This window comes from Muscardinus avellanarius, assembly GCF_963383645.1.
Source record: "Muscardinus avellanarius genome assembly, chromosome: 5".
Taxonomy (NCBI): Eukaryota; Metazoa; Chordata; class Mammalia; order Rodentia; family Gliridae; genus Muscardinus; species Muscardinus avellanarius.
In genome coordinates, this window is record NC_137790.1 from 57,170,671 (window position 1) to 57,189,229 (window position 18,559).

At 37.3% G+C, this 18,559-nt stretch overlaps 1 protein-coding gene across 3 annotated transcripts in view; it reads left to right on the forward strand.

Moving 5' to 3' along the window:
• BBX (BBX high mobility group box domain containing) overlaps positions 1 to 9,314 on the forward strand; it is a gene marked incomplete at both ends in the record, with an annotated part of 105,862 nt that extends 96,548 nt beyond the window's left edge. For all 3 annotated transcript variants that reach the window (XM_080695892.1, XM_080695890.1, XM_080695891.1), the window contains 3 exons: positions 2,754 to 2,951; positions 4,736 to 4,922; positions 9,227 to 9,314. In XM_080695892.1, coding sequence (XP_080552018.1) covers positions 2,754 to 2,951; positions 4,736 to 4,922; positions 9,227 to 9,314 — 473 coding nt within the window. The remainder of the gene's footprint in view (positions 1 to 2,753; positions 2,952 to 4,735; positions 4,923 to 9,226) is intronic.
• Between the last annotated feature and the right edge of the window lie 9,245 nt (positions 9,315 to 18,559).

Genomic DNA, 18,559 nt, shown 5'->3' on the forward strand with positions numbered 1-18,559 from the left:
GCGCCTGTGTGAGTCCCTAGTGGCACAGCGCTGGAAGTTCTCCTGCAGGATGCACTTTCACTTTAGATTTTGGTATGTGCTGGTCTGGAACTCTGGGGGGCGTGGTGCGCTCACCTGTTGCTGGTGTGATGGCACCACAGTGCACCGCAAGACTGGCAGGTTTCTATTCTGTATTGAGCTCCATTCTGGGTCCCTGGAGGGTGTGGTTAGCTTCTGGAAGCTGTAGCAGGTCTTTGCGCAGAATGACTTAAAACCCATGGATCTACAGCTGCTCACTTCAAATCCTTGTTTTTCTCTTCATCTCTAGAGTGTGGTGCTGTGAGGGAAGACTGCTCCAGTGTGGTGCCACAAACCTGTTGCCACAAGGCAGGCGGGGTTTTTTTTTCCTCTGGTTGGTCTTATACTCTTCTCTTTCTCTGTCCCTTGTATTTATCATTTTTATTCCTCTACTGAGTATTTTCTGGCTTTGTAGAGTGCTATTTTTAGACAGTAGTGATCGAGTGTCAACAGGACTCATACGCTCTGCTTCTCTCAGTCACCATCTTCCTCCCTTCTGAGGCTTTGAATTTTAAGGCAAAGACAAATTCATGGAACATTTTTGGAGTTTTTCTAACCACATTGTTAATTTGCTTCTTCTATTGAATTTTACATTTAAAATTTTTTACATATATGTCATTGGCCCATATTAAACTAAATATCAAACTATAATTATTTTAAGACTGACATTACCAAATAAATCCATCATTGTGGCAGATCTCTTTGACCTTAGCATAACCCTACAATTTATTTTAATTTTATTTATTTATTTATTATTATTATTATTTTTTTTTTTTTTGGTGGTAGTGGGGTTCCTGGAAACCCTTCTACCTCTGGGCTATACTCCCAGACCTATTTTATTTTTGGAAACAGGGTCTCTTACGCCAGCACGGCTGGCTTCGAACCTGCGCGATCCTCCTGTCTCCACCTCCCAAGCGCGGGGATTACAAGCATGTACCACCACGCCCGGCCTTAACCTACAATTTAAAAAGAGACTTTTCTCTGACTTTTTTTTTCCTTCTGACTCTTGATTACTTACTTGAAATGGTGTTTGGGAGCATAGGAACATGGCCAAATAGTTTTTTATAAAAAATAATTGTTATCTTAAGCCTGTCCCCACACAGCCATCTGTTATGTGATGCTGAGATACTGAGATAAGGCCAAGCCACAAATCATGGTGTGATTTCTGTTGTCATACTGTCTTTTAATGTAAGTGAAATTATTTTCTACTTGTTTGGGGATATAAATAGACCTCTTCCTTTCAGGCAGCTTTCAAAGCCAAGGTGCCATAACTTTCAGGTCAAAAGAAGGTATTAATTTATAGCCTTTGTTCCCTAACAGTGTACCTAAACTCATTAAAGAGCTATATTAAAATGTTTCAAATGAGGCCTTTGCAAGTATTTATACCAACATGTGCAGTTTTTACACCCAGAGTTATTCTTGCTCTGTTTTATTCCTCTTATTTTAGATTTTTCTTTTTGTATGTTATGTGTGTCTATATGTGAATATGTGTGTATATATGTGTGTATGTATATAGATGTATATATATATGTACATATTCATATACCTATACAGCTTTATTGTCAGCATCTACCATCAGAACCACCTTCTGATATAAGCATCTTCAGTTATCTGCCAGATTTAGTTTGCTTGGAGTTTTTCATGTCAGACCTTGATTTTCTGATCTACATTTATGTCTTTTTTATTGCTATGCCTGTCCTAAGAGATCCAATAGTCACAAAATAGAAAAGTGCTGCTTTTCTCTGCCTGAAAACTCTTAGGTAACCAGATTAATAAAAACAAATCTGAGTTATAAAACTTGACTGCTTTTATATACTGAAAATGTTTACAAAACTCATACCTATGTATTCTTTTAAATTAAAGGGGGTGGGAAGGATGAACTTCAAAGGAAACAAGTATTTAAGACACAAGCATTTCTATCATATTTAAACCAGAAAAAAGGCTTTAATGGCAAGTGTCTTCCTTGCTCTTGATATAGTGACTCAGAATACAAGGAGTATACTATTAAATGACTTACTGGCTTTACAATTAGAATACCGAAAACTAGTGTCTCCATGAGCCATGCTGATGTGTGAGACTTCATTAAATTATCTCACTAAGCCCATTCACCTTGTCCTAGAATTCAGTGAATAGGAGAGTTTAATTGATGTGCCAAGTTCATCGATGTTTGTTCTGTCCTTACTGAGAATCAATATGCATAAAGAAAGGTCAGGATTCAGAATTTATTTTCTGATCAGTCCAGCCTGGTGTTTAAAAGTAAATGTCCCAACTATCACTATATAAATTTAAGAAGCACGTATTTATTTCAGTGCCCTCAGAAGAAACCTTTGTTTACCATTCAGTCCAGAATAATGAGATAGGAACTCTGATCACAATGGGATTTGGGGTCTTTCTCGGGATATAGTTTACTCAGCTTTGTATGCAGTTTCCTTTCTACCAACCTGAAAAAGCAAAAGACTTGAAAATATTAAAAGAGAAAGAGAGAATATCTTCTTTGCACATAATTTATCATAGCAAACTCAGTAAGTGGTAAATGCTACGGAAGTGTTTTATTTCTTTTCTGCTGTCAATATTTTAAAAACTCCGAATGTAAATTCTCCATAGAGATGAGTCAGACATTTAGAAATGTTGCCATCCAATAGCAGTGTTGGTGCCTTGTGTTTTTGTGTGTAACTTTATGGTTTTCCTTATTCCAGCCATATTTTCAGAAGACAAAAACCCCACAGAGCCTGCTCATAAGGTTAAAAATGTCCCATCCATTCTCAACACTCCAGAGCCAACAACAATGCAAGAACCTTTGGTGGGCAGCCAAAAGAGAAAAGCAAGGAAGACCAAGATCACACACCTTGTCAGGACAGCAGATGGCCGGGTATCACCAGCAGGAGGTACTTTGGGTAAGAAAAGGGAGCTTTAGGTAGAGATAACCAGAGCTATCAGGTGACCATTATGACCACCACTGGCTAACAAATACTATAAGCCAACTACGGTTCCTCATTTAAAAATGGGTCTATTCTACAACTTTTTACAAACTTCCAAACATGTTTTATTCAATGTTTTAAAACCATACCTATTTTTCCAAGAGCATAACCGAATTCCTAGAAAGGAAAGGTAATTTTAGGACTGTCAGCTTTTTTTTTTCCTAGCATGCATAAAAACAGTCTTGATTAAGTAAATTCCAGAAGAGCCTAGACTTTTAAAAATACTGGGTAAATCTGTGTTACTCTATGATATACTATTCATGTCACTACAAGCCAGATTATCAAGTATTCAAACCAGTGGATTAAGGAACCTTGAAATGCACCCAGCGCTTTCTGTAGAACTGACTCTGACTACTACTAGAGCCTGGGAATGCATCTGAATTCCTTGAGTTATTCTGGTCTCATCTAACCCAACAGTAAATTGCCCCATTTTCAGTCATTACTTGTGTCTGTTTATTGTTCAGGTGGCCACCATGGCAGTAGAATTGCCTGAGAGACCAGTGTAAAGGCGTGGGGCAGTGAGAATACTGAGTATGCCCCCAAAGATTCTTAGGGTGCTATACCAGCTGAGCATTAGGAGTCTTAGCTGTTGACTTCTGGCACCTCCAGCATTTCATTTTACCTGATTTGGGTCAATCTAGGTATTCACAGAGATGAACTGTTTGCCAAAATAGAACTAGAGCAATTTGGTGCACTTTTTTTTGGCATTTTGCATATATAGCTAAAACCATAAAGCATATTGAAGACTCTGACTGGACCATGATATAAGAGATGAAACTCAGCAAAGGTAGAATTTAGTGTCTTAATACAGTCAACTGAGTTAGAAAAAAGATAAGAACATAAATCTTGACATCCTGGTGTTTAGTGCAATAGGTCCCTTTCTCCTTTCCAATCTGGGTTCGGTTCTGTGACCTTCATTTTTTCACTGTTATACCCTCATTAATTTCCAATTGTAGGAAGAATTAAAATTTTAGGAAACTATTCTCTTGCATGTAGGAAAGCATGATACTACTCTTGAGTCCTAATAGAGTACATTCACATCTTTTATCCTTGTTTTCTCTATTTAAAATGTGTTAATGAAAAAATTTCCCCTCCTCTATAATGTCTAAATAATATCAAAAATATTCTCAGATACGTTAGCATAGCATTTTATCCACCTCTTTGTAAATGCCAGATTTGTAAATGTCTCCTTTTCAGTAGTCTTCAGAATAAAACATCATGAGATTTCATTGGAATTGATTAATCTGACAGCCCATCTTAAGGTTTAGTATCACAGCATACCTATTGTCCTTGTTGCCATAGTAGGTCTGCTCCAGCTGCATGAAAACTCATGAGAAATGTTTAGTCAATTAGGTTTTTAAGGGCCCAGTGGCAGAAGTCCCTTGCGTTTTATTTTAGTTAGGGCCTATTTTTCCTTCTTCAAGACTCACCAGTTCTTTGACTTTGGATAAAACATAGCTTTTCTTCAGCTAGTTTCTGCGTACAGCACTGTCTGTAGTTGCAAGTTGCAATTGAGCATAATAAAAATGCTTTGTTGCTGTGGAAGGTGAGATTCAGTAAAAGCTGTTATATTCAATGGATAGCAGAAGTGAACAGTGAAGAATCCCAGCTCTTTTCATTGCCTGGCACAACACTTCCTTAGCGTCCCTTCTCTGGAGTGCAGAGTGATCCTCCTGTGATGGATTTCTTTTTTGTTACAGATGACAAACCAAAGGAGCAACTGCAGAGGAGTTTCCCTAAAGCAGCCGAGACAAACTGCCATGAGGAGTGCTCGCACAGCACTGAGGTGGAGGAGACACGGAGCAGTACTCCAGAGATGCCTGCCGTGTCTGCATTCTTCAGCCTCGCTGCACTGGCTGAAGTGGCAGCCATGGAAAATGTGCACAGGTCAGTGGTGGAGCCTGGATGGAGAAGGCAATATGGAAATCAGACCCACCTGTGCCATGATTTGTGGCATTTTTCATAATGTGTTGGGGTTCACAGTTGGTTCAGGAGCATTTCTCTTCCATAAGGTGCTACAAAAGTTTATGTGTTAGTTAACAGCATGGAGAAATACAAAGGAATACAGCAAGCTAAGTATTTCATTTTGAATATACTGTGCTGTGGCTAATCTTGATTTCTTTGAGAAACCTGAGAATAGGGGAGCAGCATTATCTAACCATTAGGTGTGAGATCACAGACAGGGCTTTAAATCCTGGCTCAGTCACCTGCAGACTGAAAGAGTGTGAGCCAGGTCACTAACCTTTCTGCCCCCAGCTTTCTGTTTTATAAGACAGGGGTGTTGGCATGTGATGTGGGGTGATGGTGATGTCCCAGAGCTCACATGTGGGGAGCACTCCTACTGAGGACAGTGCTGGTACCAGCTGTCAGAACAGTGTGGTTCAGGGGAAGCTTATGTTCTCATGACTCATAATCGGCAGAAGGCCAGGCATTTTCTTCAACTTTCTGTGATTTACTACAGTGTAATTTTATTTCTCTGCATCTCAGTCATTTTACATTGAGCATGATGATAACCCCCAAAGGATCACAAAGTTGTAAGAATTGGATATCATAGTTCAGAAAACCCTTGGAATTCAATGAAGCCCCGCAGAAAGTATATTAAGTTTTGAGTGTATAATTGGGCATTCTGCTACTTAAAAGATCCTTTGAGAAGGCAAAAAAGAAAAGGCGCCATTATAAATTCAGTATTAACTATTTTTATTCAAAATGAATCACTTTCCATGGATGAGTTACTTTCTTAGACTTTCATTCTGGTGCAAAACTACTTGAGGCCTAGCACAACCATATAGCTACATGTAAGGGCTTCATCCTCCTTTTTTACTTCCAAGTAAACCTGGAGGAGACCTGGGTGTGTTTGTTTCTTGATCTTTAACTGCCATGTTCTTAGTGCTTTCTCACAAATAGCCTCTACAAATCCCAAGAAGCCAAATTCCTTTTCATGTATACACTATAAGATCCTAATAGTGAGTAGATGCTGACAAACACTCTTAAACTTTGCTAAGGTCTCTGAGGGAGATAATGCACAGACACTTATGACTGGATTAGAAGACAAACACATGACATGTAAAGAGAATTGAAAATATTTGCCTAAATATGACTGGGTGTCCCTGTGAATTGTAAAAATAAATGGTAGTATAATAATTCTAAGGGGCACGCTTATAATCCCCATATTTGAGAGGCTGAGACAGGAGGATCACTGGTTTGAGGACAGCTTCAGCAAGTACTGAGACTCTCATTAACCTAGCAAGACCCTGTTTCAAAATAAAAATAAAATAGGACTGGGGGTATAGAGCTCAGAGGTAGAATGCCACTGAGTTCAATTCCAAATGCCACAAAAAGTGGGTGGGTGGGGGATTCAGAGGAGGATCATCACTCAGGGCTCAGCAGAGGCCACCACACAGACACTCTCACTGCTCCCCGTGTGCTCTAACCATGCCTGTGATCACACCCTTGCTGTGTGCCAGCCTTCCGGAGAAGAGAAACTCAAGTAGAGCTTTGTGCTCTGCCTTCCCCACACTCAACCTACCATCATGTGCAGTCACATTAGCTCCTTTCCAGACAGGCCAGGGGGTGCTGCTCTTCTCGCCCTACAGATTTGTCCTCTCGCCTCTGCCCTCCTCCTGCTGCTTCGGGCTGCTCTTCCAGGCTCCCCCTGTACTCTGTGCACATAGCTCCCTGGGATCAGCTGCCACATTGCCTTTTAACTATTTGCTGATGCTTTATCTCCTTCCAGGATATTTTCAAAGCAAACCACTGGTTTTCTTTCCTAGCAATGGGTCAATGAATAAATGAGGTAGTTCTTGAAGTATGAATGTCTAAGTTATATAGCAGGCACAGGAAAAACTATGTAAGTAAAGGCAAAAATTCTTTTTTTAATAACTTCCCATTTAAAAGACAAAATTAGTTACTAAAATTGTATATCGACTTAACAAATGGTAGTGTTTTTAATATCTGGAGAGACAGATCACATTGGGAAATTTGTTGTAACTTTATTCCTTACTTGTTAAAGCAGACCTATCAGCTAGCCTTCTACCTATAAATTTAATGTAACTTTAGCTTGGTTGTACACCATTTAATTATTACTTAAGCATCACCTTGATTTATAATTTATAAGGTGGCCCACGGAATTAGGGATAGAAATATATTACCTGCACTCTTGCCATGAAAAAAAAATCTTAATGTTTAGTTTAAAAACCTAATTGTTAGAAAGACAGTTTTGTATTTTACAAAATCCAAGATAATAGAGAATTGAAACAAACATTTATTAAGAACCTGTTTATTTTCTAGGAATCTTCAAGGAAGAAAGCTTACTGAATATGATCATTAAATTAAGTGCATCTTTTTAGGCCCATTTTAATATTAATTTGTCAAAAGGCACACAGCTGGATTCCCGTGCCTGAGTTAAGACTTGAACTGAGGTCTTTGATCTCTGGATTCTGTACTCTTTGTTCCAGCATGCCCCCTAGTGCATGTAGGCCGTGCTGTGGGCACTCATGAGGATCTCACCTGACCTCCTGCAGGGAACTAGAACCATTGGCTAGTTGCAGCACGTGGTGCCCTCTATCCTGCCCTGTCTCCTTCCCTTTCTCTATCGACTAAGCTGGACTTTCCCCCAACTTTCTCTCCATCTTTCTCTTTTTATCTCTCACTTTTGTTTTCCCTTTTCCAATACTTACTAAGATGCTTTGGGTCCTTTTAATATTGTTGGGTAATCCTAAAGGAGAAAGAGTTGAACATAGTGAGCAATTGGCGCTTAGAGCAGCTGCACATGAATGAACAGATTAATCCAGAGGTTCACTTCTAACACGTGTTTTGTTTTTCTGAAATTCTAGATATCTTTTACTATTCAGTAATGACTGGATTCCAAAAACCTCAAATATTGTACTGTCTCTATTTTTCATATATGCACATAAGGAGAAACTTGGATATAGTTATGAAGCCAGTATCATTTGAGTCTTAGCCCCCTTTATTCTATGGACTCTGAAAGAAAATACTGTGTTTAAAGGTCAAACCAATGAAGCATTGCTGCTACTGCTCCACCAGGTTTTTGTTCAGTGTTAGGTAGCGCAGTCTGCTGAAGGGAACAGAGCAGTGACTGTGCATCTTCTAGGCCTGGCAGGCTGCTGGCAAACGCCAGGGAGGTGCCCAGTCTTATCTTTGTAGAATGAGAAGCTCTGTAGAAATTGCCAGGAATTCTGAACAGTTTTCTCATAACCATGAAGTAAATTGTATCTTTTACTACTAACTATACAAAGGCTGAGTGAAAAATCAGCATTTGTAGTAGTTCCAGTCCAAATGATGGAAATTTCCTATGTGGAGTTCTTCCTTGGCCTAAGTAGGCTGGATTTTCTTACAGTCCAAAATTTAGAGTCAGTACTTGCCTCCTTCCCCTATCCTCTTTCTCTGTCCGTGTATTTGTAACGCTTTCTTTTAGAGTTGCAATCTCTCTCTCTCTCTCTTCAGTAGTTATTGTTTTTATTTGCCTTAGGTTTTAAATTGGGTGCATTATTATATATCTTAAGAAATGAGCTGGGCATAGTTGCACACACCTATAATCCTAGTACTTGGTAGGTTCAAACAGGTGGATAATAGGTTTAAAGCCAGGCTCAACAGTATAGCAAGACACTCAGCAACTTAGCAAGGCCCTGTTGCAAAACAAAATTAAAAAGAAGATAGATAGATAGATAGATAGATAGATAGATAGAGTGAGCAGTATAGCTTGGAGATAGAATGTCCCTGGGTTCAGTTTCCAGTACCATTAAAAAGAAAAAAGAAGCCTGGAGATTACCAGTTATTATAGGATAAGTTAAGGAAAAGACTGTGTCACTTTTAATATCAGTGGACCAAGAGGTAAGGTTGTCCTAGAACCACAGTCCTTGATAAAAGCTCTCCACTTCACAGAGAGTAGCCACAATTCTGCAAACTTCAGTTTCCATCGCTACAAAATGAAGTAGTTAGTTGTTCAGGGCCAAGGAATATGTTGTGGCTGAGTTGTATGAGAGGAATTGAGGGAGGGAAAATAGGAAGGGAAAAAGGAAAAACGGTCTGAGAAAATCAGTCTTAATTACATGCTATAATAACAACAGTAGCTATTAAAGATGATACTGGAACTGGAAAGCTTGTGTTATTCGTCATCCTCTCATCTTTGGTAATACACCCTGAGTAAGTCATTTTTCTCTCTTCTTTTACAGAGGTCAGAGATCAACTTCACTCACCCATGATGGACAGCCAAAAGAAATGCCACAGGCTCCTGTACTTATTTCTTGCGCTGACCAGTGAAGCGCCCTTTAATTGTAAAACATTGTGCTTTACCTACTACCCTAGCCTTGTCTTTACCAAGGGATGCTAGTGAGTCCATATGGTGGAAAATATAGACTGCAAACAAGTGCTTGTTGCCCCACACGGCCCAGATTCACTTGAAGCAGAAGTTAGCATCCTGGGCCAGTTTGTTCTTTTGGAACCCAGAAACTTTGAGGGTAATATTATCTGTCTGATACTAAACAGAAATAGAATGATCCTGGAGCTTTGCTTTCCATTGAAGGCTTTCAACAGTAATAGGTGGTAACTTGGTAAAAGACTGCCTTTACTGTAGCTCATCCAGCATCTCTTTTACCAACCAGAGAGTGTGAAACTAGTTTCATATATTACCTAGTTATTCTTTCAAAACAAAACAAAAAAACTGACGCACTGCACTAGTTATTATTAGATATTCTTAGTCTTTTTTGTACATGGAGATTTAAGTTCTAAGATGGTTTATATAATAGGTTATACCTACATTTATATTGTAGAATAAATATTAAAAAGCCTGTTCCAGAGACTCCCAAGCAGCATGGGCAGGCAGATGTACCATTGTTAGTGGTGTATGCTCGGCCTCGTGGTCCATATATTCTGCACTTTTATATTTGCCACCAGAGTGGTAGTTTGCTGGCAAAAGAGAGAAAGAGAGAGAGAAAAATTTACAATTTACAATCTGAATCTTTTTTCTTAAGCCTTGAGTGACCAAGAAGAATTTGCTTGGGGCAAATTGTGGCAAATATTTTCCCAGACCAGGGAAGAGTCCTGCAGATTACAGATTACTGATGTTTTCATGCCTTGAGGATTCTTTTATTTTTACACAGGGGTCTAAGTGACCAGTGGATCGTTCATACAAACAAACAAAAAAAAAAAGACAAAAATATTATTCAGAAGTGACCTTAGTATTACTTCACTATTGTAAACACATTGAAGACACTCACTTCATGTGGACTTAGAGCTTACAGACCTTTTATATCCATCGCAGACAGACTGGACGGGTTGCAATTGCTATGCACAGCCTAATTGGCACTGCAGGTTTCTAGAGCCATTAGTTTGTCATTTAGGAGATACTGAGTACATGGTGAGGGGTTTATGCCTGAGGTGGGCCTCTTAGTCATGGATCCACCTGCAAGGTTCTGTTTTCTTTTTGTGTTTCATTGCTTTTAAACATAAAACCAACCATTCGTACATCGGTGCCAAGTGGATTAACTGGCTTAGAACATTCAACATATTGACTTAACCACCTGACGTTCACAGTATCTTGTTTCCTAGCAACAGATGCAAAGTGATAAATCAAAATTAGTCTAAGGCTACAGATTTTACAGGGTATTTGTTCCATAGCACAAAGTATTTCCCCACTTTTGCATCACAGCACAAACTACCAAATTTTAATTACTGGATTCCAGCAATAATTTTTAATGGTTTTCAAACTGGCAGAGTTTTGATAGTACTAGTTCGAGTTTGACACTTTTGAATTAGATCTCTAAATGGTGACAGTTTACATGGTTTTATCTAGCTTTCTTATTTATACTTGACTGAATTGTAATGATTTTTTTTTCTAATTGTAATTTGACCTAATAGCCATATAAAAAAATGACTCAATACCAGCTAGGTTTAGCTTCTCATGGTTGTAGATATTACTTCAGTTTCGGTGCTGAAAAATATGTACAACATACTAACAGGATTGAAAAAGAGGGTTTGTTCTTTTTTTTTTTTTTTTTTTTTTCCAAAGCTGGTAAAGAGGGCCGCAGAGCATTGGAGTGGTGTCCTAAAAAAATGCATACTTGTTGTGGGATGGAGGAAATAGGAATTAGCAAAAGTTTAATCAATGATTATAGCCTAACCCCATTCACTTAGAAATAAATCAAGTGAAGAGCCCAAGATTTTAGCATACTATTTTTACTGTGATACTCTTTTATTAATATTTTCTAAATTTCAAAAACAAAAAGTGAATGTTTGTAAATTGCTGGGTCCTGATAATGGTGGCTGTTGGAGTTTTGGACCACTTGCTAGCAATGATTTAAAAATTACAATTAGCTAAAATCCAAAAAAGAGAGAAAGAATTAAAAAAAACACACACAAAATCGTATGGTGCAGAACATGCATCTTGACAATGGTACTAACTTGTTATTCTATAGAACACATTAGAATAGATCTATTTTTGCCAGAGCACCCTCCTTCAGTCCTCCAATTACATTTCACTAGAGTTCCTTAAGAAATTGCTGTATATTCGTGGGACCTTTTTTTAAAAAGCAAAACAAAAGATTACTTTTTTCTATGTGATTAATATCTTACTTGATCTGCTTTTCCTAAACCTCAGTGGCTTTTCCCTTAGGCAGGGGTGAGGGTGGGAGGGCAGCTTCCTGGATATGACTGTTTTCAGATACTTTAAAACAAACCTTTTTTGTAGAAATGCTTAATTTTTAAGCGGTTAGGCACTGAGAGTAGCAGAAATCCTGCAAAGCTTTATAGTCCTTTAGGCACTCGCCTTGTCGTTTCTCTGAGAGGTCTTGATTTCAATAATAGTGTTTCTCTTGCCCTGAATCTGCTGGAGAGGGGTGTTGGTATTTTCAGGTAACAACATATGTTAGCACAATACTTCAGACCAATATGTAGTGCCCCCTCCATTATCATTTTCATGTCATTTCTTTCTTTTTTTTTTTTTTCTTTTTGGAGTCACGTTGCTATGCTGTGTACTTTAATCTGCCAGCAAACACCATCTACACTAACATTTGTCCCACAGCATCCTCAAGAAAAAACAAGTTGTTGCACCTTATATATATCTCAAGCAAACCAAAATATGATGCTCTTCTGCTTTGTTTTATTCTAAATTGTTGTATCATATCTTTCTGAAACAATTCTGACTTTAGTTGAAATTATCAATATTTATGCTTTTAACATTAATTTCTGGATTCAAACCTGTATATAAATCTTTTGAAAAAAATTGTTCTAGCCCTTCTCTGCAATGCTGGAAGTAGGAGATTTCGTCTCACCTGGGGATGTAGTACTGTTCCAGTTTTCTTTAGCCTATTATTTATTTAGTTATTCTGGTATTTCCTATGTAATTTTGAAGTGTGTAGAGTATATTATAGTAATTGAAACTGTAGCTCTAAGAAGCTGAATGAAAGAAAAAAATACTGTAAGAGATCCTTGAAGTTTTTGTTTGGGTACTGTAATATGAGATCAGGAAAAAGGAAAAATGTCCCACAGCTACATTGGAAATACAGGTTCTTTTTCCAAATTAAGTCAGATTTTAGGTCAAAACTAACCTAACTTTAATTCATTAAACCCTTTTCTAAAGGATAAAATTTTCTGTTGTAATTCTGACAGTGTTGTCCACAAACATCAGAAATGTTTTAATTCTGTCAGATGATGTCCCAAACCCAAGCTAAAGTAATTCTCATGTTGTTGTTATTCTGGTTTCTGCCATAATAATTACTAGAGGAAAAATAGTGACGGAACACTATGAACAAAAAAGCATCTGAACTGGTCTGGTTGCCCAAAATCCAACGAGTTCAATTGCCGTTGTTTTCTTATCAAGTCAGATGCTGCTCTGAGTCCTATAAAAACTTGTTTGCACTCTGAGGTCTTTGGCTCAATGTATGAAAGTGTTTGTTCCTATCTTGAGCAAATCATAAATTGCTACCGAACAGGAGTTAGCTGAAAACTGAATGACAGGTTCTGTTCATAGGGTGGGATGAGTTGGAGAATGCTAAATAGCTCTGTTCCAAGCTTGGCATTTGGCGTTAATGTGAAGCAGTGGGACCATGCTGCCTGCTAAACTACTGTATGAATTTTAAGTGTTCTGAAGACCAGCAGCTGGAGGCTAGAGGACAGCACCCACACAACAAAGGAGAAGCACCACCATGCCTCCAAGACAGGAAGGAAACCAGAGGAGGCCTGGAGTCACCGTTGTAAAGGGAATGTTGGGTGTACATGATGCTGTTGAGATTTGCCTTTGATTGCACTGCTCCACAGAGCCCTGAGATAAGGCCAATTCTAGTGGGCTACCTCGGCTTTAAAAGTTTTATTTCAGTAAGTCCTGTTTCAAAGGTTTGTCTTTTTTTTTTTTTTTTTGCTTCTACCTTCAGTGCCACTATTTTCCACTGCAGTGTTTTGACTTCACAAACCACCTTCTCCAGAGAGAACAATGTATTGTAAAAATGGGCAGTAGAAGCAAATGCTATATTACATGTGACCTATAAAGTATTCAGAGTGACTGCTAGGTGAAAATTAAAATTTAGCTTTTCCCCACATAGATCTTTTTTTGTTGCACCTTATATAAAATATACCAGTTGGTAAGTAGACCTTGCTTTTGTTTATGCAAGCATTCCCAAAGAATCCAATTTGGACTTAAAATGTTTTGAGTTTGGAGATTTAAAAAAAATTATCTTTAGATTGACTAACAGCATGCATATTATGAAAAAGAAGCACTTGTTGAGTTCATCTTATCACGTGTCTGGTGAAGTATTCAGAATTTGATTGGCTGCTTTGATTTAATTTGGAAGTGAGAGCTAAGTTCATTGTACTTCATAATAGATAACTGTCCTTTACCCTTGGGACATTATCTTACACTTCGGAACAAAGAAGCAACAAAGGAGGGAATAGCAAGACAGATACATTTGATACATTTGACCCCTCACATCTCCATCTGTCTATGCTAACCCTTTTTTTTTTCAAATATATAGATACACATATGCTTTTTAAAATTTTTTTTATTCTGGCCAAATTTCATCTATGGTAGTATGATTTTCTACTAACAGAAGTTGAGAGAAGGAACCTTGTAGTTAAAAGTTCTATGGTCACCAGTTTTGGGTTTGGGTTTTTCTTTATGGCAATCAGTGGTCAAACTGATAATGCCCTCAAATTGATTTTTATGCATGGAACTAGTTATCGTGAAAATTATTACTCCTTCCAAAGATTTCCTGATAACTTGGGCCAGAACTGGTTTCTAAGTAACAAGGATCTAATTGCCTCCAAACCCTTCTACCCGCAATGCAAATCTTACCTCACAAGCTCTAACCTAAATCAGAGACACCCATGTTTTCATGAGTTATGACTGACTCTTTGCAGCCCACTGGAGGGGTGAGAGCATGTCCCCTAACACCTCGTATTAGTGCCTCAGCTCTAAGAGTGGCGGAACTGAGGGTAGGGCTGGTTTGTGATCTAGAGCTCAATAACTTGCTCAGCAACATTTTTTTTGTTTCATTCACACTAACAAGTCTCTTGCTCTCAGGAATTTGTCAAAAAAAAAAAAAAAAAAAGTAAAACCACCTGAGATTCCACATACCAGATTAAGAACTTTTCTCATAGGTTTGGATTGCTTACTTACATGTCATAAATTAACCATAGTTTCATTTGACTACCAGGTCTTAAGTCTGTTGACAGTTTCAGCATGACTGAATCACTTTTTTTTTGCTTTTCTTTTTTTTTTTTTTTTTTTTCGCTTTCAGAAATGGCTTGGTTCTCTTTAGAGTTGGTGTAAACATGCCATGTAATAAATGATTTCCACTTAATGGTACAACAGAATTATTGCTTTCTTAGATGTATGTGTAGTAAAAGTCAATATACACATTTATATAATTTCTTTCTTCAGAATCTTATACCTAATTTGATATTTCTAAAAATTGCACATGTAAGTCATGTGTATAACATGCTAAAGTACTTTAACTGTGATCTTAAAACTGAATAAAATATTTAATAAAAATTTGAAATATTTTAAAGATATTATTCAACTATTTTTTTTATGTTCACACTACTTAACCATAGAGTGTGTGCCTTCCATGTACCAAAACCAATAAAAAGAGTTGGAAAAATAATAAAAGTAAGATATTTCAACTATTTCAGAACATCTAAGGATGGTCTCCCCTTAAACAGTGTTTGCCTGAAAGTCACCATATCTGAGAAGCATTGGTTACTTTTCCCCTGAGTGTCACTGAGTCTAACAGAAGAAAGAAGATAAGCTTCAGTCTGCCACCTGGGACAGGCCTTTAGGGCACCTCCTTAGGAAGAGAGATCTGAGCATACCATGTTTCCCTAAACAATAACAAAACTAAGGGAGTGATTACATTAAAACCTAAAGTATAAACTAAGACACCAAATTTGCTGAACACTGTTCCTGATAGGTTTTTTTTTTTTTTAATCTTTTCAAAACCACACATCCCCATATCTATACAGTATAATTATTATCAAATAAGCTTTGCATTCAGACAGTCTGGGCTCTAAGCTCTCACTCCACTCTTTGACCATTGGAGTTTTTAACCTCCCTAAACCATACTTATCTGAGTGATGGTGGTGATGGGGCCTCGTACTATTGATTGGGGATGAAAAGAGAAATAAGAAAAATGTTGGCATGGGCCTATAATGTCAGTGCTCATTAAATGCTAATTGACTTATTTTCAGCTATAAGGTTAGCACATATATTAAGTATATTCAATAGAGATACTGAATATAACTTTTCAAAATAAATTTTAAAGAGGCTGGTGCTTCAGAGGTAAGCTTTCACAGGAGATTGGATAGTATGAAAAACTCAGAATAGGTTAAATTCATACCAGTTTTCACATGCTTTTATATAAGCATACTTTCCATTACTGAGGATTAGATGGGGGAAGGCACACTATGAACAAAAATTCTGTTCAAGAAAATTGACAGTATACATCTGTTACACAATTGCATCCTTTTGAATAGAACATGAAACCTCTTGCAAGGAAAAATTAAGTTCTTATTAATAGTGAGCTAAAACTAACACAACTGACTTCATTCCATCCATACTCAGACTTACACTAGATAAGATTAAGCTAATTATTCATTTTTATAAACATTTTTGGAATTAAGGAAATTTTCAAATATATGCACAAAGTAAAAGTTAATGTTTCAAACCCAGGTACCCATCACCTATCTTCAACATAAACCAATATTTTCTTAATTCTTGTTTCATCTGTATCCTACCCATTTTCTCCAGTAATACTTTAACTCCAAGACAAATACATATTCTAGAATATACTTCATCTGTGAATATTTCAGATAAATTCTTAAAGAGTGACTTCTGATACGCATAAATTTTCATTTTTTGTGTACTGCCACCTCACAATTCTAAAATGTGTTGTCCAAAGCCAAAGGAACCCATGAACTCAAAGAACAGAAGTGCTAAACTGAAGGACCTTTGAAAATAGAAGACACTGCCTTGATTGACTAACTGTATTTAACTTCTTGATCCACAGTTTCTAAAAAGACCTTTAACTTATAACTCTTTCTTGAGATGTCTTTTTTGGGTAAGGGGACAAATTCATTTTATAATGTACTTTATTGCTACATTATAGTTTCACATAATGTAAATCATGCTGCCAATGAAATACTTGCACACAGCACTTGGTATCCCCTCCACCTCCACCTTCCTATTTTCCCCCTTTCCAATACAGAGTACTGGGATCGAATGGTAGTATTTTCACTTATAAGCCACAGTCTTCCTCCTCTCCCTGGCACCAGTTATGTTTCTCCATTATCTGGAATCTCTCTTGTACCCAATTACTCCCTACCTTGCTCATATTAGAGAAAACATATGACCCTTCACTTTCTGTGACTGGCTACTCTTACTTAAGGTAATGTTCTCCAGGACCTTCCATTTTCTTGCCAGTGACTTAGTTTTGTTCTTTATTGCTGAGTAGAATCCCATTGTGTCTATTTCTTTTAAGTTTGTAATCCATCTGTTAAAGGACACCTAAGTTGGTTACATAGTTTGGCTATTGTGAATTGTATTGCAGTGAACATAGGTGTGCATGTACTACTGTAGTTCTCTGCTTTCAAACCCTTTGGAAAGATACCCAGTAGTGGAATAGCTGGATCTTATGGTGGATTCATCCCTGGTTTTCTATGGGATCTTCACACTGATCTTCATAGCAGCTGAACTGGTTTGCAATCCCACCAACAGCATAGAAAAGTTCCTATTTCCCCACCTTCTTGCCAACATTTATTGTTATTTGACTTCTTGATGATTGCCATTCTGATTGGGATTAGATGGAATCTCAGGGCAGATTTGATTTTCATCTCCCTGATTGCTAATAATGTTGAACATTTTTTCATCCATCTATTGGCCATTTGTATCTCATCTTTTGTGAAGTGTCTATCCAATTTGGTTGCCCATTTCTTGATTGGGTGCTTTTTGTTGTTTCTTAGTATAGTCTTTTAGTATAAGTCTTTAAGTTCTTTGTGTATTCTAGATATTAGTCTTCTGTCAGAGGGATAGCTAACGAGGCTCTTCTACCATTTGGTGGGCTTTCACTTTGGACACTTGATGGTTTCCTTTGATGTGCAGAATTTTTTCAGTTTGATGCTATCCCACTTATTCATGTTTTAATTTCCTGAGCTTTGAGGTCTTGGTGAAGTTTTTACCTATGCCTAATATGTTGGATTGTTGAACCTTTTCCCTCCTCTGGTAGCTTCCTAGTCTGGTCTAACTTGCAGGTCTTTGATCTGTCTCTGGTTGACTATTATACAGGGTGAGAGGTAAGGATTTAGTTTCATTTATCAACAAATGGATAGCCAGTTTTCCTAACATTTGTTGAAAAGACTGTCTTTTCTCCAACATATGCATCTGGCCCCTTTGTTGAAGATCAGTTAGCTATAAGTGGTGAATTTGTTTCTATATCTTCAATTCTATTCCATTGGTCTAGATGTCTGTTTTTGTGCCAATATCATGCTTTTTTTTTATTACTATAGCTCTGTAGTATAATTTGAAATCAGGAATTGTAATGCTTTGTGCATAGTTCTTATTGCTAAGAATTACTTTGGATATTCTGGGACTTTCATTATACTATAAAAATTTATGACTGATTTTTCTAGTTCTATGAAGAATGACATTGTTGTCATTCTTTTGGTGGAAGTTGCATTGACTCTATAGATCACTTTTTGTAGAATGATCATTTTAATATTCTGCCTATCCAAGAGCAATGGAGTTCTTTCCGATTTCCAAATTCTTCAGTTTCATTTTTTAGTGTTTTATAATTTTCACTGTAGAGATCTTTTGCCTCCCCTCCTTGGTTAGGTTTGATCCTTAGTATTTTACTGGTTTTAAGGTTATTGTGAGTGGAATTATTTTCTGGATTTCATTCTCATTAGATTCATGGTTGACATATAGAAAAGATACAGATGTTTTTAGGTTAGTTTAGAATCTTGCTTATTTGCTGAATTTATTAATCAGCTATAGTAGTCTTTTGGTTGAATTTTTGGGTCTT